Here is a 20,845-nt window from a genome sequence, read left to right as displayed (position 1 = left end):
AATAAAATAAGCTCTAACATTTATTACAGATATATATAAATATATATAAAACTATAAATATATATTTTTTTCTAAATTTAGTTTATTTTCTGAAAAGAAGAACATTCTCAAAACCACAATAAAATCAACAAAATCAGGAAAATTAATAATATAAAATGGTCTAATCCAAAGGTGGGGAAACTTTTTCTAATAGAGTCAGATAGTAACTATTTGAGCCTTTGCAGAACACTCGGTACCTGTCACAGCTACTCAGCTCTGCTGTCGTGGTGTGAAAGCAGCCGTAGAATTCTTTATGCAGCAATTCTTTCATCTCCATTTCATTAGCGCTAGTCACTGGCACCTTATTTTGTCTGATAATATCATGTTTCCCTGATTGTTCTCTATCCTTTATTGATGTCTGCACATTGAAGTAGGTATATAATCCTGTCTTCACAGTAGTACTTCTTTTGGGAGTATCCTTCAACAGTAGGCCTGTCCAGAGATTTAGGGCTGGTCTACTAGTGAGGTCCCTAAGCCCATGACTGCTTCAGCCACTGAAACACTAGGAGGCTTCCTAAGCCAAGGACCACCATGACTCGTATCCCATGGCCACCAAGGCTGAAGCAGTGCTGGGTTGTACCCAAAGCCCATGGCTGCTGAGATAGCACATTGCTGGGGTGTACCCAAGGTTCACAGCCACTATCGCCTGCCTGCCACTGAGGTTCATTCAGGGTCTGAGGGTTCTGTAGTTGGCTAGTGATGATGTGGACCAGAACTTGAGTCCATCTTCATGGGGCCAGGGAGTTTTGCCTAGTACTTGAGTATTGCTGTGGCAGTTCTAGTACTGAGTTCCAAGGAAAAGTCCTATGCTTACTTCCTTCTCCTTCCCCGAAGCAGACAATGTCTCTCTGTGCTGTGCTGCCTGCAATTGGGGGAGAGGTGACATGGACAATGTGAAGCTCTCCTTTCTATCCTCTTCCATGCATCTTTTCTTATTACGCTAAAACCAAGTACTGTGATCTGTCACCTGGTCTCCTTACCTCTTAAGAAGGTATTTTTTGTGTTCGAATAGCACTGTCTTTCCTTTTTATCAAGTGGTCTCTTTCAGGAGGATTTAAAATTTTTTCTCATGAGTTTTACACATTTCTTTCAAAATTTATTTTCTGAGGCAATTTATCTCCATTGTTTCTATTGCAAATGAAGTTTTCTTTATCTTTGTAACACCTAACACTATTAGTTGTTTATATAAATGAAGGCTATTTATTTCTGCAGGTTAATTTATATCTTAAACACCTGGTTTTACTGTACGAGCAGTTCGTCTTTTAAATAAACCGTCTACTGATATATAGTATATTATGTTACATATAAGTGCAGGTCTCACAAAGTTACAGCTCAAGTAACCTTCAAAAAGGGAACATAACAAACAGGTCAAGAAGCAGAAAGTGCTTGTGCCCCTGCCAGTCACTACCTCCAAAATACTACACACTATTTTGACTTACACACCAGATTTTGGTTCTGTTATACACACACACTCATACATGGAATCATATAGTATCATCTTTTTGTCTGACTTTTATCACTCAACATTGTATTATATGCTACAGCATCTTCTTCTGGCAAGGGATTCAGGCTGCTTCCACTCATGGAGGAAGGAGAAGGGCAGCTGGTGTGTACCTATCACAAGGGGAGTGAGGAGGCAAGAGAGAGGGGGGAGAGGTGCCAGGCCTTTTTCAACAAACTACTCTTCACAACTTCCACTTGATTGTATTTTGAATATAAATTTAGAATTGTTACATATTCCTATTGCCTGTTGGACTAGTCCCTGTAGAATAATGGACCCACAAAGAGGTCCCATATCCTAATCCCTGGAACCTGTGAGGATGTTAGGTTACATGAGAAAGGGAAATTAAGATTGTGGGCAGAATTAGGTTGCTAATCATCTCATCTTAAAATAGTATGATTACCTTGAATTTCTAGGTGGGCACAGTGTAGTCACAGTGATCCTTAAAGGTGGAAGAGGGTAGCAGAAAAGAGAACCGAAGAGATAGCAAAACGAAGAAAACAACCCATTGTTGCTGGCATTACAGGTAGAGGAAGAAGGCCATGAGCCAAGGAATGCAGGTGGCCTCAGAAGCTGGAAAGAGCGAGGTAACAGCTCGTCCCACCTAGCCTCCAAGAGGGAATGCAGCCCTGTTGACATTAGCCTGGTGAGAGCCACTTTGGATTTCTGAACTGCAGAACTGTAAAATACATCTGTGTTGTTTTAAGCCATTAAGTTTGTGGTAATTGGTTACAGCAGCAGTGATAGGAAACTAATGCAATCTCTTTTTTCATTAAAAATTATTTTTGATCTCTAATAATTATTCTTGCCTTTAAGTCTGCTTTGTCTAATACAGTTGTCCCTGAGTACCCAGTGGGACTGGGTCCACAACTCCCCAGGATACCAAAATCTGTGGATGCTCAGGTCCCTTAAATAAAATGGTATAGTATTTGCAAATAACTTACACATTTCCTCCCTAACCTTGAAATCAACTCTAGATTATTTATAATAATACAATGTGAACCGTTGTTATACTATATCTCTTTTTTGTTGTATTAATATTTTTTTCCTGAATACTTCTGATCCTCAGTTGAATCATGGATATGGAACCTGAGGACATGGAGGGCTGACAGTATTACCAAAGCTGCACCAGCTTTCTTTTGGTATTTGCATCAGCATATGTTTTTCCAACTTTTAAATTTAACAACACAGGAACATTGAAAGTGTATCTCTTGTCAACAGCAGAATTAAGAGTTTTTTCTTTAAACACGTTAAAAATGCAAATTCACTGTGTGGCTTTATTGCTGCTCCTTTGAAGATAACTGTCCTCTCCTGACCCTCCCTCTGTACTTTTAATATATTTTGCCTTCGGTTTTCATTAGTTTTATTACGGTGTGTCAGGGTGTGGTTTTCTTTGCATTTATCATCTGTGGAGTTTTCTGAGGTTTTTTTGAATTTGTGGCTTGATCTCTTTCATCAGTTTTGGAAAATTCTGCACCCGAGTTCCAAGAGTTTTATTTTTCTGCTCTATTTTCTTTCTCCTCCTTGGATTTCAATTACACACATGGTAGATCTCTTTGCTGTGTACCGCACGTCTCCCACGCTCTTTCCAGTTAAGTCCTATTATTTTCTTTCTACGCTTCAGTTTGAGTATTTTACACTGACCTATTTCCCAGTAGCAGTTTCACTAAAGTTTTACCTCTGGTCTGCACTTACGAGCAGCTCCCTCTACCCTCAGCCTTGCTCCTGAGTAGAGCCCAACGCAGCAAGACTTCAGGAAAACTGAGCTGTTGTTCAAAGGGTTTGACTTGACTTTTTGGCCTCCTACCCCAAGCAAGCAGCTTAAAAGTTCACCAAATGTCTTGAAGGACAAGCAGTATAGTGTTCAGCCCTCTTGAGTCTCTATGATTATCAACCCAGCCCTGTGGAAGTGCCCAAATTCCGGAGGTTGCTAGTTTTCCCAGCAGTGGAACCCTGCCCAGTCAAAGCCTAAACCCTGCTGTGCTCAGAATCAGCAAATGCTCCCTTAAGAGTTACTGCAGATGACTTCTTTGGAATCTTCCACTCAAATCTTAGCTCCTCTACTCCTCACTGCTTTAGGGGCTCATGCCTTTAAATACTGTATGTATCCATCTCTTGTAGTTCTTAGCAAAGCTGTGAGTTGGCCTCAAGGTACTTCGATGCAGGAGCAGAAATTTTCACGTACTCAACACCACCCTCTGCCTCCATTATCCTCTGCCCTTTTTTATTTTTGAAGAAACCCATTAATTTGTTCTGTTAAATTCCCCATGTATTGGAATTGGCTATTTCTTAGGGTGTTTGACTTGTTTGGAATTGGCTGATCACTTCTTAGAGTATTTGATCTGTTCCACTAATTCTCATACTTTATGTAAACAAGCAGTTAGATCTAAAACTTGGATTATATTCATATATGTAATGCTTTTTTGGACAAGAAAACTTGTTGGTTGATGCTGCATGCTCACTATACTTTTGTATCAGACTTGTTTATTAAGAATAGATTTAGGTGCTTTCAGCCTGATTCATGTAACATAAATTTTCCTTTGACTTGTCCTCCCTCACTGCCCCCGCCCCCCCCAGAACCTGGGACAGGACTGCATTTAGAAATGTAGATGTATCACTTCTCTTGATCTCAGTGAACAAGAGAAGGGGAACTGGGAAGAGTGAGACAAGGAAGAAGGAAAAAGCAATCCAAGGCTGAATTGTAGAGCTGGCTGCCATGGGAAACCACAGCTCGAACTTGTTGTGATCCTTTTCAAGAATCAGGTTACAGACCATACTTGGGATAGTCTGTCCCAAGACAAGGGAGTGTTTATTCACCATGTCATGTCCCCACCTGCTGAAGGGTTGCCCAAGGGGCTAACTCCTCTTACCCAGGTTTGTGTGGGCATCCTGGTCTAAGTGCCAGGTTAAGCCCCAGAGCAAAAAGGTGGAGGCATTTAATGGATCTAAAGCAGGGTGTTGTCAGGCTACACCTGCATGCAGCTGGTTGTCTCAGAAGTAGCCAGGGCACAAAGTCGGCTAATGGGTGTGACAAAGTAGACTCAAAATACTGTGTTTGAGTCACTTCAGATAATTCTTTTTTCTCTATGTTGTAGCTCACTGTCCTCTCCTTCCCCTTTAGAGAACCATTTTTATTCATTTTTGGTTTATCCTTCAATTGTTTCTTTTTGAAATATAAGTGAATGTGTATGTATACACACCATGACAATTCTCCCTTTGTTATTCTCCAAGTAACAGTATAAACTCCTTGTACTTTGTTTTCACTCTGGAGCATTCCATTTTAGTGTATGGAGATCTTCACTCCTTTTACAACTGCAAAGTCTATAGTGTTGTTTATTCAACCAATCCCCTATTGATGAACATTTGAGTTGATTCTAATCTGCTATTAAAAACAAGAACTATGGGCACAATTTTTATTAATACCTGGAAGTTAAAAAAACTGGCATTATTACTGTCTTATTACTGATCATCTGACTTCCTGAATTTCCATTTCCACAACTGTAAAACAAGTTTTAACATGACTTGCCTGTCAGGGTTAAATAAAATTGCAATTTAAAATGTATTTCCATGTATGTTAAGAAAAATTGAAATAGCCAATAAAATGTAGTTAAACTGAGTGAAAACATGAATTACATAATTATCACTATATAGATTCACTATATAGGTCATTTCTATTTAATTAAGAAATTCATATTTTGAGGCAATGACAAACCAGAATGTGTCCACAGAAAGCCCATGATAGTGAAATTTCTAGAAACTACCTTAGATGAAACAGTTGAAGAATTCACTTAAATATTTATTGAACAAATGCAGAATAAATGAACTAAGGGGCATTTTAAGCTGAAGATACAACAAACAACTTTAAATATTCAAAGGCTGTCACACAAAGAATGAAAGACTTGTTTAGTATTTCTCCAAAGGGCAGAACTTGAACCAAGGGATAAATACAAGCGACCAGCAGGCTGCAAGGTAATTGTACAAAGAGTGTCGCTTGTCTTATAGCTTCCTTTCCCCTATAGTACATTCTGCACTTCTCCCTTCTTTTGAAAGGAGCTACAACTTAATACTTCTCTTGAATATCTTAAATAAGTTGCATTTTCATGGCAAGTCTTCCACTGCCAGCAATGGATGTACTCACGCTATCGGAAAAAATGTAAAGTTAACAAACTGGTTTACTATGGAAATGATCTATTTGCTCCTCAGCTATCTTTCTGTATTCTACATTAGTGATTCACAGGAGGTGAGGAGAAAAGAGAGCATGTTCTTCAAAGATGGTGACTCATAATCCTTAGCAATTCAGACCTTGCCCCTGGGGACAGTTCTCCTCAAACTCCAAAGCAATCACTACACCTGTGAACCAGTGGTACAGGTGGGAGTGTGGCATGTGCTGGGGCAGGGGAAAGACAGTTGACAACCACTGGTCTACATGGAGTAGGAGATCTTATTTTATAAGTCACTAGGAAATATGAACTAACCACATAATACTGACAAGCTCCATCCAGATTGTTAAATATTACAAAATGAGAGTTGTTTCAACAACCATTCAGCATGTTTAAGGACAAAATAGATATACTTTATATTATATATGTATTTTATCACATAATCAGTAAGGAATGCTGAGGTGCTTCATCCATCCAATAAATTGAAAATAAAAATTTTACATTTCTACATTTGTCAGTACACAGGATTCTGAAGGTAGATCTTGAACTCAGGGTGATAGATCAGTTTTCAAGGAAAGCCACATAATCGGTCAGTCTGGCTAACTGCTGTTCATTGGGGATTGGGGGAACTGGGGCAGGCTCTACGTGTTAAAGAGAGAAACATACTTCAAGTTAGACACCATAGTAACAAAGCTTTGCCCCTCCCACCCACCCCTACCAATGCCTTTAATTTTAATAAGGAAACTTTTAGAATTGTCCTGAATTTAGACAAAATGATGCCTCTTAGGGGCATGGATACTTCTGAAAAGCAAGCTAAGAAATCACAACTTTATAAGTATAGTTTTCCCTAACTGGGAGTAAAGGCACATCTTGTACTGTTGTTGTCACTGAAGTATTCTATGTGAAGGCTATGAACACTTCAAGCGTGCAACAACTCTTTTAAGAGATAACGCTCTTCTTGGACACATTTCTACCCATGTGACATTTAATTCAATAAATAACTTCTGAGTGCCTCCCTTGTGCTAAGCATTGCTATAGAAGAATATTAAACTGTTAATGAACAATAAAAGAATTCCATCCTCAAGGAATTCAGTCTAACATTCCAGTTTCCACATGTCAGCCTACGGAATGCCTTTTGAATAAAAATGCTGGTGAGAAGCTCCATCAACTCCTCTACATGACTCCTCCATATGACAGTAAGAAGGCTGTGCAGCTGAGCCAGGAGTTGCCACCACCTCACGGTAAGCTACAGGGGAGAGCCCAGAGTTTCACTCTCATAACCCTATGTGTTACTATAAATTTATAAAGTTTAATCTATTAGTTTACAAGGTTAGAATTAAAGAAACATACACACCACACACACAAAAAATTAGGAATGACACATTTGTAAATGTGCATGTGAAAATACATACCTGATAAGGGAATAAACTTGTTAAAGGAAACATCCAGGGCCCCTGCAACTATAGTAAAAAAAAAAAAAAAAAAATTACAGCCCAATATGTAGATGTCATTGTAAAAACCTGTCATAAAACATTCTATTTTTAATGCACTAAGTACTTATGGTCATTTATTTCCCTTATAGGGAAAACAATTTTGCTCTATTTTAATAGTTTGCATTGTACTAGTGTTCCTTCACCTTCTAGATTGGGTGAGACCATGTCTTACCCTCTTTGTACCCTCATAGGGCTGAGCAATTGAGATCTGTGTAATGCTTTATACTGTGTGCTCAACAATGTCCAATCAACAGACATTAAGAGTAGGTGGAAGAAAATTGGGTTGATGTAGATGCAGGAGGGTTTATGGAAGAGGGCATGAAGCTCGGCTCTAAACACCTGGCAGAAAAGGACACAGAAAAGAAGAGAAACCACCAGGCAGGAAGAGCATGGTGACTTCAGAGAGTAAGAATGAGGGGCTGGGAATTCAGGGTAAGATACTGACAGGTCACAGAACTTAAGACCTTAAAAGGAAGGCTAGAGAAGTTAACTTTGTGAAAGTGAAAGCCATAGGAGAAGAGTTTGTGTGATCTGAGTACAAGGAGAAAGGGGAAGCAGCAGCCGAATATTTAATTGAAAAAAAAAGGCAATAGTTTACATATTAAAGATAAACATAGCTTGAAATGTCTCTATAAATAAAAGGATGGGAGATTAATATTTAGAAATTAAGCTGTAATAAAGACCATAAAAAACCTATATAAAACAGTCTTTTATATAAGAAATACATTTTTAAAAATTTAAAAGTAGGTGATATTTAAGATCTTTTGTACCCTAAGTGTATACCACCCTATATCTATATTTAAAATGTGAGTTATTTCCATTCTGTTAGTATAGCAGAATTTTATAACAAATTATTCAAATTCCAAGTCTGAAAACCTGAAGCAGTCTTAGAAGAGTTCAATAATACACAAATGGGTAAAGAGCTCCACCTACCTGGCTTTCTAGGTAGAACCATTCTTGTGGTGGAGTCTGCTTGCCATCCTTGTTCTAATATACCTAAAAACATGTATTTCACATACAGATTAAGAAATAACAAAAACATCCAACACAATCCACAATCTGTCCATGACATTACTTGTATGGAAGACCTGACATATTTAGTTTTACATGTCATGTGCATTTTTACTTGAAAGGAATGCTATAGAGAACATGTAAGCTTATATTTGAAATATTTCTGAAACATATATCAAAGCCCCACTTTATTCATTAGGCTGTTATAATCACTAACAGATGGTTTTCTATAAAGTATACATTATAGTATTAACCTATTCAATATTATTAAAAACAAACATAAAGAAAACTTACATGGCACCTTTTGTAATCTTACCAGTAATAACAAAGATGATGGTGACTGACAAAAACATCTTTCATATACATAAGGTTTACCAGTAGCTATAACACTAGGCACTTTTATAGGGATGATTTTATATAACTGACACAACTCTGTGAAGTGGGATATATAGCCATCATTTAACAGGTGTGGAAAATGAAAAGTTTAAGAAATTCAAGTGATTTGTCTTAGGTCACATAGTTACTAGCATGGGGCACAGTGTGGTAGCCGGATTCACACCCAGGCAGTCAGCTAAGAGTATGGGCTCTGGAGTATGTTAGACATTGGATAATAAATTATGGATCAATTTTAAGAGAAGAGCCAAAACAAATAAATGTTAGTATAAATAAGTAACAATAGGATTTAATATAAGAACTTTCATTAACCTGTCCTCTATGTGTCTAGAATTGTGCTAGGCCCTGGAAATTTAAGATACGGTGCTTGATTGAGTTCATGTTTTAGCTGGAGAACCAAAAATGTCAATCATGGTTAAAACAGTTCAACAGGTATATGCAATATTCTATAGCAACTAGCAAGTAGAGGGATGAGTCTGGGCATCACCTGAGAAATAAAAATGCAAGCGCACGTGTGGAGACCAGTGGGTAAGAGTAGGGAGCAAGCACCTAGGGTACAGGTCAGAAATGGCAGAAAAAAAATGGGCTGAGAGAAACACGGATGACTGCCTTTAAAAAGGAAGGGTGAAATAAGGACTTCCAAACATGAACAAGGAGGTCAACTAAGATGTATTTTCTTAGCCAACTATGCAGATATTCACATATTTGCTTGTTGCAGAACTACTAATGTGCTTGATTACAGGGTGATCGTTGTCCAAAACCCTGCTGGGGGTGTTGTGTAATAAAATTATTTTTAGAAATAAACCTTTCTAAAAAACACAACCAAGATTCCAAAAACATATCCTGTTTCCAAGAAAAGAGACTGTGACCCCATAATTCATACTTCTATTTTCCATTTTTTTTGTAAGTAAAGGTAAGCCAAAAATACCTTTCACAGCCTCTTCAACAGGAAGTCCAACAAAGGCTGCGAAATCATCAGCGATTATGGAGGTATACGCTTGAGAGACCAGGGCGAAGGCTCGTCTCCTTGTTGCATCTACCGTGGGAGCAGAGGGTTGGCAGAGAGAGAACCGAAAGAGCAGAGATTTAAAACACAATGTTCAACCACATGATTGTCCTTGTCCAATTTTTGGACGCAAGACAAGATCAATCCCAAGATTTCTGCGCTCATAGTTACAGATACACGTGCCCAGCATGTAAGAAGGGGCTCAAATATTGCTAAATAAACAAATACACTTTTTACTCTTCCTCTTAGATGAAAAATCTCAGATGACAATGAAAACTACAAAGATGGAAAGAAGTTAATAAACATAAGATTCAAACTCTAAGAAAATTTAATTTAAATGTTGATGTAAAAGGGATGTAAATTTTATTTTTTATTCTTTTTTATTTCACTTACAAACACTGGAATGAATGGGCAGAAAAGTTATTTGCGTAATTAGGTGTCCTTCTCAGAAGGTTCTGATACAGGACCATATCTGGGAGTTGTAGGATGGACCTTGTAACTAGAGCACTCTTCCTAACTTTCAAGTCTGCATCAAACTACTGACTTCATTCAGGTTCAAAATTCCAAATTCCAGCCCTGAATGAATGAAAAAATGTTTAATGAAGGACTACCAAACAATACCAGCAACGAAAACCCTTCCTGAGAAATGGCATCTGGGATTGTTCCCAGGCTTCCATAGCCACAGTAAATAAATTTAGGACTGAGACAGAGTTGAGCCCTGCAGCAGGCAGCTGGCCTATCTCCCCGCCCAGCCCAGCTCTTCCACTGCCTGTCAACATGCTTAGGAAATATTACTCTCCGTATTTAATAGGCAACTGTACACATATAAAACCAACCCTGTAATATATCGAAAATCCCCTCTCCATTCCTGGGACATCGTCAAACAACTACATCAATTCCCTTAGACACCCTTGGCTCCAAACAAACCCACTGGCTCTCAGACAAGTTCTATACCTTCTCAGTCCTGGCTTTTGGTTTATGCTGTTGTACAGCCTGAAATGCCCTTCTACCTGCTACCATTCCTAGGTCTGTCTATAACTCACTACAATCTCTGCCCTTCTCTAAACTCATGGCATTACTGTTCACACTTCTCCTTTAACAAGCAATGTCTTACCACTTATACCAATGTATGCCATGGCATATACACTGTCCTGCCCACCCCCATCTTCTCAACCGTATTCCAAACGTCTGGACAGAAAGGGTTATTGCCTATATCTTTTTATCCTCCAGAGCACCTAGCATCTCCAGTGATGTGTGTGTTGAACATGTGCTTGTTGATGGTATCACCAGCACCAAAACGGGGCATGACTCTAGACTTAGGCTTGTTTGCTCATATCTTAATAGTTGCCGACAGCCACATTCCTTCACTTCATCCTCTCCAGCTTTCACTGAGCCATCATCTGTTCTTCCTAATATGTCTTACACTCAATTCCTCCTTTTAACCAACCTCTAGCAAATAACTTAAACAGATTTTAAAACATCTCAGAAATAAAAATACTTTCTATTAAAGGCTATAGACATTCAATGGGAAAGAACTGAGGCAACAATGGGAAAGGAACATAGTTTTATTTGGGAGTCTCTGTAGAAAAATAAAAATGTACAACATAAAACTGTATTCATTTGGTGAGCCTGCCATATTTTAAAAACATTTACTTTATGCCGGGCGCGGTGACTCATGCCTGTAATCCTAGCACTCTGGGAGGCTGAGGCAGGTGGATTGTTTGAGCTCAGGAGTTTGAGACCAGCCTGAGCAAGAACAAGACCCCGTCTCTACCAAAAACAGAAAAACTTAGCCGGGCATGATGGCACATGCCTGTCTGTAGTCTCAGCTACTCGGGAGGCTGAGGCAGAAGGATCACTTGAGGCTGGGAGTTTGAGGTTGCTGTGACCTAGGCTGATACCACGGCACTCTAGCCCAGGCAACAAAGTGAGACTCTATCTCAAAAAAAAAAAACCAAAATATTTACTTTAGGTCGAATATTCTGGTCAGACTTTTAGAGTGGGGAATAGAACAAGAACAGAATATGAATAAAAGAGATAAACAGAAGGAAGGGGAGAAGAAAAGCAAAAAGAGCTACATAACTGGAAAAGGGAAGAAAAACATACAAGGGGAAGGAAAAGTAAGTTGACAAAAAAAGTAAAAATAAAGGCTAAGTGCTCCTAGTTTCAGTTAAAGCTGCAACATGCAGGCTGCTTTTCACCACATCTACGTTCCGACCGGTCACCATGTGACCCTCAAGAGCTATGAGATTTGGAACCTCATGAAGGCATGCATTACAATGACATGCTGGAAGGTAGAATAAATTGAGCTAGTACCTAACATCTGTGGACCTTTCATAGGACACATTTTTGGTGAAAACAGAGATCCTAACAGAATGCAAATTCAGTTGTTCCACAAAAACTCGAGTGCCTCTCACCCATCACTGCCAGTGCAGGAGACAGAAGGGAAGCAGAGCCAGTCATTGTCCCATCCTTTCCAACCTGCCTCTGCCCTTCCCAGAGTGCTGCACACCTGTGGCACCTGAGCTCCCCTGCTTTGGGGGATAGGGGCTCCACCAGGAGGTCAGAGGCCAGAGGGAAGGTCAGAAGATTTATCTCCTCTGCCCCTCCTGCCTTCCTCCGGCTGAGCTTCTGCAGCCATAGCTCCTTTTTCAGGGGTCCAGTCACACTGGGGCCTCGCCTTACCCCTTCAGGCCCCAGGTGAGAGTGCCTACTGTCTACAGCTAGTCCCTGCGTGCTTCACCGTCCTTACTGGGTTCCTGTGAAAATAGGTCTTTCACTGGCCCCTCTTCAGTTAAGCCATTTTCAGTTTTCTAATAGGACTGTGCCCAATTCAGAACAGAATGGAAAGAGATTTAAGAAAGTAGTTGTTCTTAACTAGAAAACAAGTTTATACTATGTTAATAAGCAAAATATTAAATCCAGTAGCAATTCAACTTTGTTGTGAGACTACCTTCACCAGGTAGGGTACTATGTTTTATGGAAGAAAACTCCGTACCCTTCATGAATCTGGGGATTTGTAAAAGTCTCAGGACATACTCATAAATATTGTAGACGCATACAAGAGCGTTAGAACAAGGTAAGTGCCTACAGATACTAATACAACCTGAGGAAAGTACTATGTCTAATTGTATCTCACAAATGAGGGAAATGAGGCGCTGAAGATTCACTCCAGTTAAGTGACAGAACCAGGATGTGCACTCTGGAAGCCTGGCTCCAGGGTAAAAAACCCCATGTACAGCCTTTCGTAGCTCTATGGAACTGTTTTCAAGGAATTCTCAGTCTAATGGAGAATCCAGGGTGAGGCGTGGCTGACAAGGAACACAACCACAGATGCAAGGTATGCAGGGAACACGTGCTGAACCAGTAGGGAGCCCTGGGCCTGCCGATGAACCTGCTGTACAATGCTGGGAAAGGCACACGGCCTGTGTCCCCACCACCACAGTCACAAGGCTGAACTAGATACCATGAAAGTTCACCACCACACCACTTCCTCAGGGGTTGCACAAGGTTAAGGCTGTTTCCTGTGCTAACTTCTAAAACTGCCCCTGCTGTACCTATGTACAGCACACTCCTTTCTTCCCACCCACCTGCCTGTCCTGCAATTCTGCTCATTTCACTCACATTTACAGTAGCTGCCACCTGTTGTGTCACTGACATTGTTCTGTTTTATGCTGATACAGTTTTACCACTTCAAGGGAATTACATGCATCTCAACAACAATCTTTACCATCTGCTACCCTTTTTTTTTATAGATGAAGTGCTTTTTATTTTTAAAGCTGATATCCCTTACCAGAGTGATGAGTGCTTATTAAAAAATGCCTGCTCACCGACTCCTCCAGAGCAGGAAGGTGTACACTGAAAAGTATTAGCTATAGAAGCAAGGTAACACACTAAGAAATAAGGACATAGAAATACAAAAAGAGATCACTGAATGAATTTATAAAAGAGTAAACCAGGAAGACAGGAAGCAAATGTCAGGAGTAGGAGAATGGAGAGAGGCCAGGGATGGGATTTTACTGCGGGATTAGTATTATGTTGCACCAGGGTGTAATCTTTCAAAACAGTTAAAAACACATTTGATTCAGTGCGGTACCTCTAATGCTAAAGAAATTAAAACAACAACAACAACAAAACATGTTTGAGCATCTAAGTATTTAATTAATTAGTTATAAAATCCAGAAACTGGAGATAACACCTATCAAAGGCTGAGGCTGACATAGTTCAAAGTGTACTCTCTACTTTCAAATACATAAATTTTTATAACGTTTACCAACCCATACCTTGAACTCATTAGAGTATTACAATATTTTATTTTAATATCAAAAAACCCTTTTACTGACAAGAGCAATTTTAATCTGGAATTAAGAAACAATGAGGCTATTAGCTGCCAATATAACCTTGATCAATATAAAATGAAGTGCAAGTAGAGCAAATCTAAAAAAAGAATTCTGAAAACTGCATCATTCATCTATCAAAAACATCTACCTTTTGAACACACCATTGACTTACTTCAGCACTGCAGCACTTAGGGAACAGCTCTAGTCTAATTTAATTTTTTACCATAAAGAAAAACTACCTCTAAGTGCTTCCATGATCGGCTGGACTGTCTCAGACCACTGGTGAGCATTGATGGTCGTATAGATCCCAGGGAAATCTCTCTGCCAGATTCTTTGTCCTACTGACCAAATTCCTCCAAGTTCAGAATTTGCCTGCAATAAATATTGTTGCCTTTGAGGGTACTCACTCTTCAAATTTACCAATGGCTTTATCTTAAAATACCAGAAATGATATAAAGCTTGCTAGCTGTATCATCAAAACATAATTCAACATTTCTTTTAAGAGATACAATTACTTTTCAGCCCAATCACTATAAAAAAGGTTTCTAAACACTGTGAGCAGTAATGTAAAATTGAGTTACAGGTCTGTTATAAATTTTTATTAAAATAGAAAATTAAAACCTGAGAAAGTAGTCCAAAAATATTTTAGAACTAAGCCTAGGGACTAATTATCTTAAGCATCATTATTTTTAAAGATGTATATACTTAGGACAAAGAAATAGCAAAATGGTTAACAATTGAGACCGTCACCCTAAGATGTCACACACTGTAGCTTCTCTAAGGGTAGAGTTTCCACTAGCATCATTGAAAGTGATAATTTTTATATATTTTTTATATATATAAAAAATTTATAACTATTTAAACAAAAAAGCTAAGCAATATTCCAATCCTACTTAATAGACTGTCTAGGAAGGAGAGAATAAAAATACTAATCTGATCTGCTAAATACCAACAACGAACAAGAGTTTAGATGAATTCTTGGTAATGGTCTGAGAACGTTGAAAAACTCACTGCACACTCATATTAGGTACAATGAACTGCCTGCAATTAAAAGTTTACTTCATTTTACTTTGGAAGGAACTTTTTATAGGTTATTTCATCTAATCTCCCAATCACAATAAGAAATCTAAAATTCTAATTAGCAAAAATAATCTTAATGCTATGATCATTTTTAGAATATTCTCATAAAACAATACCAGTTTCAAAATAAGTACCGTTATAGGGAACAGCATAAATCAGTTGAAAATCACCACTGCTGCTACTGCCAGCACCCTCCTTCACCTAAATTAGCCTATCTGTTTAACTGGTGAAGCTGCGCTTGTAAGAAATGTCTTAAGAAATCTGATAAATAGGAGGTGAGCAGATTTCTACACCATCCCAAGAAAATTAAAATTTCTGATTAGAGGGATTTGAAGATCTTATACTTAATGCCAGTTTAATGGCTATTTTTGAGACATGGGAAAGAAAACAGGAACTTTTAAAAGGCTGCTATTTAAGTGAATGTCATTACTATATTAAAGCAGTAAAATGTATTGAAAGAATACTTACAGATTTTATAGCAGGCGGTATTCTTTTCCAAAGATATCTTGCATTATTCCTAATTCACATCACCGCAAAGAATAATTAAAACATAATCATCTCAGTAAATGTTTAAAATTACTAGGTTAAAAATTACCAATTAAAATTACCAAGGCAAACAAACAGAAGTATACTTTAAAATACTCTAAATAATACAGAGTAAAATTTAGTTTTATCATAATTTGTTCTGAGGAAATAAGAGTGGTTTTCCAGATAAAAAGACATGAACTAGCAGATATTTTTATCAAAGTAACATTTCGCCATTTCTAGGGTATTTCTTTAAATTGATGATCCAAATCCTAAATTAAAGCAACACACTAAAACCACAAAAACTTACATATAACTGCCCAATTTATTCAGATATAAAAATAATCAAATTTATGTATTTTCAAAGCTTTAGCATTCCTTGACGATAAGTGTGGTACACAATGCTTTTCTCATTATACCCCTCCTACTAGTGAGTACAGAGCCTCTCAAACTTCAAGGCAGGAATTTTTTAAATGTTTTGAAGTTTGAACAAACATATGATGATAGGATTACAAAACAAGGAAACATAATTCATATATACATAATAAAAATCTCAGTTTGGTTTTTAAAAAGATATGAAAGTAAAGGGTTTGTAAGAATTTAAAACAGAATTTTATCAGGAATCACTGATGGGTCACAGAACTATAGGTGACTCCTCTTCTTTTGCACAGTAATGCTTCCTGACTTTTCCTAATGAATATGAATTAGGAAAAAAATGAAAAACAAAAATCTTTCAAGAAATCTCACACACATTAGTAACGAATTCCTCTTGGCTCTCAATCTTCCCTTTTGGCTTTATTTGTTCTACTGATTACATTATGATGTTAGGTAAAGTGAGGTCATAAGATACCTGTACTCGAATGTTTATAGCAGCACAATTCACAATTGCAAAGCTGTGGAAATAACCCAAGTGCCTATCAATTCATGAGTGGATTAATAAAATGTGGTATATGTATATCATGGAGTACTACTCAGCTTTAAGAAACAATGGTGATCTAGCACCTCTTGAATATTCCTGGATATGGCTGGAACCCATTCTACTAAGTGAAGAATCTCAAGAATGGAAAAACAAGCACCACATGTACTCACCAGCAAAATGGTATTAACGGATCAACACCTAAGTGGACTTATAGGAGTAACATTTATCGAGTGTCAGGAGGGTGAGGGGGTGAGGAGGGGAGGGGTATATACAACCACAACGAGTAAGATGTGCAACGTTGGGGGATGGACATGCTTGAAGCTCTTATTCGAGGGGGGAAGGGGGCATGGGCAATATAAGTAATCTTAACACTTGTACCCCCATAATATGCTAAAATTAAAAAAAAAGTTTAAAAGGCAAAAAAGAGAAAGGTTAATGGAAATAAAGGAATTTACTGACCTTACAGTTTCTCACAATAAATTTAAATGTTTCCCAGAAAGAGTATGTAAAACAAATCAATTCATTAAGCTATGATTCAGTAGGAAATAGATGTAATAAGCATTATGACAAAAGAAGTAGCTCATTGCGCCTGTGCTTTAGTGTTGCTGCTTCAAGGCAGAATGATTTCCATATAACCCCGAGGAACCTGTTGCAGTTGGCTTTAGGTTAAAGGTACTTACATGTCATTATGGAGCAAATATAAAGCCAGAAGCTGACCATACACTGGGGGTGTAGCAATTCCTCCAGGAGCCTAGAAGGCCAAATAAGGGGGCGGGAAGAAATGACAAAAACAAAACTCATTTATACTTTCATTAAAAAAGAACATTTGATTAATGCTAATCAAAAAAGCAAGGCTATCTTACAGTCCTATTACAGATGTAGGAATAGCTTTAAGAAGTATCAAACACTAAAATCCAGAGTAGAAAGTTTAGATCTGTCATCAGCTGTGATTTATCTCCCTTGGGGCCTCAGTTTCTTTACATACACAAGAACATTTAAGTGGATTCCCTTTTCCAGTTCTCAAATTCTCATTTAAGTGCTCTTACTATTCTAAGAAACAAACAGCTTAAACAGATTCCTAAAGCAGTCTGATTCTGCCACTACATGAAGCATACCGAGTATCACGGTAAACGACTAAGAGACAGAAAATCACCACAACTGACATACAAAGACATTTCTCTCCTCATTCAGGTTTGACTCAATTGGAAAACAACAAATTAAGTGTCTACCAGTGAGCTTCTTCCAGCTGTTGTCTCTTTTAGTTACTTTTTACACCAATGTTGCAAAGGCTTTTTAAGTGCCTTTCTAACAAAAATTTCACCTTTAATAGCTGCAATGTAACTTTTATCTGTCTTACGGCAAGCTTACTTGATAGCATTACGGGACTAAGAAGGGCATTGTGATTTAAGAAAGGGTTACAACGGTCACATCTTTCTTGTTCTCTGTGTGTATGGGTGTGTCTTTTATCCGAGACACAAAGGTCTCCAATAAAACCACATTACTGTCCCCTTCCACCCCGAGCACAGGAAGGAAAGATGTCTAGTCTAGCGGATCAGCGGGTGTTAGAGCAAAGACACCCAGGGTTTTCGGGCTCACAAGCTGAGGACAAATAAAGCTCCTAGCGAGTTCGGGAAAACCGGTCCAGGACCCCTCGCTGTCAGAGCAGGCCGCGGCAGCCCGGGCGCCACACGTCCACCTCCCGCGCCCACGCCGCGCGCGCCAAAGCCCCGCGGGCCCCAGGCCCCGTTACCCTGGAAACCGGTGCCGCCCCGGGACCAGAGGCGACCCCGCGGTTTGTCCCAACGTGACGCAAATGGCTACCTCGAGCTCCTGGTTCTCGCACTGATCCAGCAACTTTTTGAAACTGAAGGCACTTTCCGCCATCACCGCCACTGGCATCTTCCCAGCCGGTCTCGCCGCCGCACCTTAACGACAGCCGATCTCCAGACTGTCCCCTGGGGGCGTCGCGCCCGCGATGACGCTTACAGCCGCCGTCGCCCGCCAAGCGCCCGCACGCCGATGCGCCGTCACTTCCGGGGCGCCGTCAGCCCGCGCTGCGGCTGAGAGGCGAGGCGCCGCCGCTCTGGCCGCCGCTCTCGGTGCTCTGGAGGACCTGGCCGGAAGCCGCGTTGGGGGTGCGTGGAAGGGAGGGGTTTGTTGCCTCTTTGAGAGCGCTTCTCGAAGACACGCAGTACGCAGAAAACTCACTTCCATATAATACGTTTTTAAATAATAAAAGTTGCTGTGGAACACAAAGAAGTGTTAACGGAAAAAAAGCCAAACTCTGTAAAATAATTTTAAAGAGATTTATTCTGAGCCAAATTTGAGGACCATGACCCGGAGCCAGTGCCAAGAGGCCTTGGGCAAGTGGACTCGCTGTGGCTGGGTTACAGTTTGGTTTTTATACATTTTAGAGACAAGGGTTACGGGTAAAGCCATCAATCAATGTGTGGGAGGCATACATTGGTTTGGCCCAAAAAGGAGGGCCATCTCGAAGCGCGGGCTTACAGGTTATAGGTGGGTTTAAAGATTCTTTAGATTGTAATTGGCTAAAGACATGAAGCTTTGTCTAAAGAGGTGGAATGTTTTAACATAAACTGTTTACCAGAGATAAGCCACCATTTGTTGCAAATAGAAGGCCTGCAGGTTTGTCTTGCATACCCTCAGGCCTATTAATGGGTTACAAAGGAAGTCTCCAAGAAGGGAGGGGGGCATGATAAGGCCAGTCTGACCTCCCTCCTCCTGGCAGGCAACTTTGCCCTTGAATATTCCTCTGGCCACGAGGGGGTCCATTCAGTCAGCCGGTAGGGGTTGAGGATTTTAGTTCACAGAAGCCAGACGCGGCCGGTCCGCACGATGCCCGGCACATAGTAGGTGCTCACGCAGAGTTGCTGAGTTCCCAGCCTGAGTGTTCACCTGCCTACGGGGCGTCTCCACTGGGAGGAAACAAACTTAAAGGCTCGAAATCGAACGTTTGATTCGCCCCCCATGCCTGCGTCTCGGGCAGTCCTCCCGGCCTGCGAGGTGGCAGCGCCGTCCGTCCACCCTGAGCTGGTCTCAAGCTCCTCCGGCCTCCACCGCACCCCGCCTCGGCCTCCACCGCACCCCGCCTCGCTCAGTGGCCTCCCGCCTCCCTCCAGACTAGTCTCCGCACGGCAGCACGGGGATGTTTTCTCCGAAACGTGCAGCAGACTCTGTAGCTCTTCTGCTGGAGCTGCTAAAAGCCAAAGGCCTTCTTCCCGTCGCTCAAAGGTTATATACCATTTAATTCCCAGATCTAAGAAAAATCTTAACTTTAATAGCTGCACAAGATAACTTTCATCTGTCGTGGTAAAGAAAGAGTGGCAAGCTTACTTGACAGCAACATTTCTAGACTAAGAAGGGCGTTGTCAACGAGGTAAAGAAAAAAATTATAATGGTCACATCTTTCTAGTTCTGTGTGTGTGTGTATATACGGGTGTGAGCTCTAGCCAACTGGCTCTAGTCATCCTGGCCTTTTTGGTTTTCTGCACAGAACTATTAATAGCAAGCATTATATTGTATATTATTTATTCACATATTTATGTTTGCTGCCCCTCACTAGACCTCCCCAGGGAAGAGGCTTTTATTTGTTTCCTGCTGTAGGTCTGGCTATGTAATTTGTGGGGACCAGAGAAAATTTAAAATTCAGGGTCCCTTGTTCAAAAGCCGGGGGAAAGTGTCATGAAAGGTAACAAAATATAAAGCTTTTGCCGTTCCTTTCAGTATCTCTTTGTTAAGAAAAAAAAACAAAAACAAAAACAACAAACTCTGTAAGTAATTTACAGAGGTTTATACTGAGCTGAATATGTGTGACTGTGGCCCAGAGCACATGGCCCTAAGAGGTCCTGAGAAAATGTGCTGGAGGTGGTCGGGTTACGATTTGGTTTTATACATTCATGGAGACAGGAATCACACATGAAATCATAAATCAATACATTCAGGTGTACATTGGTTTGGCCCAACAAGGCAGGACGCCTTGTGGGGCGCTTATAGGAACAGGTGGGTTTAAAGATTCTTTGATTTGTAATTGGTCAAAGAGATGAAGCTTTGTCTAAAGGTTTGGAATGTTTCAAGTTAAGATGAGGAAGCCTGTTAATTAGAGACAAGCTACTAGACATATACCTAAGTAAATTGATGGCCTGCAGGTGTGGTTTAACCATTGCCTTGCATGGCCTTAGGTCCTGTTAATTATTTAGTATCTTATTGTTACAAAGAGTAATTCCAAAAGGGAGGGGGTGTAATGAAACATGTCCAACCTCCCCTCCTCCTCATGGCCAGCAGCTCAGTTTTAAGTTTTCTCTGGGGTCCCCTTGGTCAAGAGAGGGGGTGATGAAAATATTTTAAACTTCTACTGTGG

At 39.9% G+C, this 20,845-nt stretch overlaps 1 protein-coding gene across 1 annotated transcript; it reads right to left on the bottom strand.

The window, feature by feature from the left end:
- Positions 1-5,318: 5,318 nt before the first annotated feature.
- Positions 5,319-18,468, bottom strand: COPS8 (COP9 signalosome subunit 8). The gene is made up of 8 exons (XM_012755714.3): positions 18,289-18,468; positions 17,148-17,218; positions 15,492-15,540; positions 14,183-14,315; positions 9,526-9,633; positions 8,127-8,189; positions 7,113-7,160; positions 5,319-6,341 (listed from the first exon to the last, which is right to left on the bottom strand). Exons 1-8 carry the CDS (start codon positions 18,364-18,366, stop codon positions 6,262-6,264), a joined length of 630 nt encoding a protein of 209 aa, XP_012611168.1. The 5' UTR covers positions 18,367-18,468; the 3' UTR covers positions 5,319-6,261.
- Between the last annotated feature and the right edge of the window lie 2,377 nt (positions 18,469-20,845).

The sequence above is a fragment of the Microcebus murinus genome, chromosome 8 (assembly GCF_040939455.1).
Source record: "Microcebus murinus isolate Inina chromosome 8, M.murinus_Inina_mat1.0, whole genome shotgun sequence".
Classification (NCBI taxonomy): Eukaryota; Metazoa; Chordata; class Mammalia; order Primates; family Cheirogaleidae; genus Microcebus; species Microcebus murinus.
This window is presented reverse-complemented; position numbering and strand designations above follow the sequence as displayed.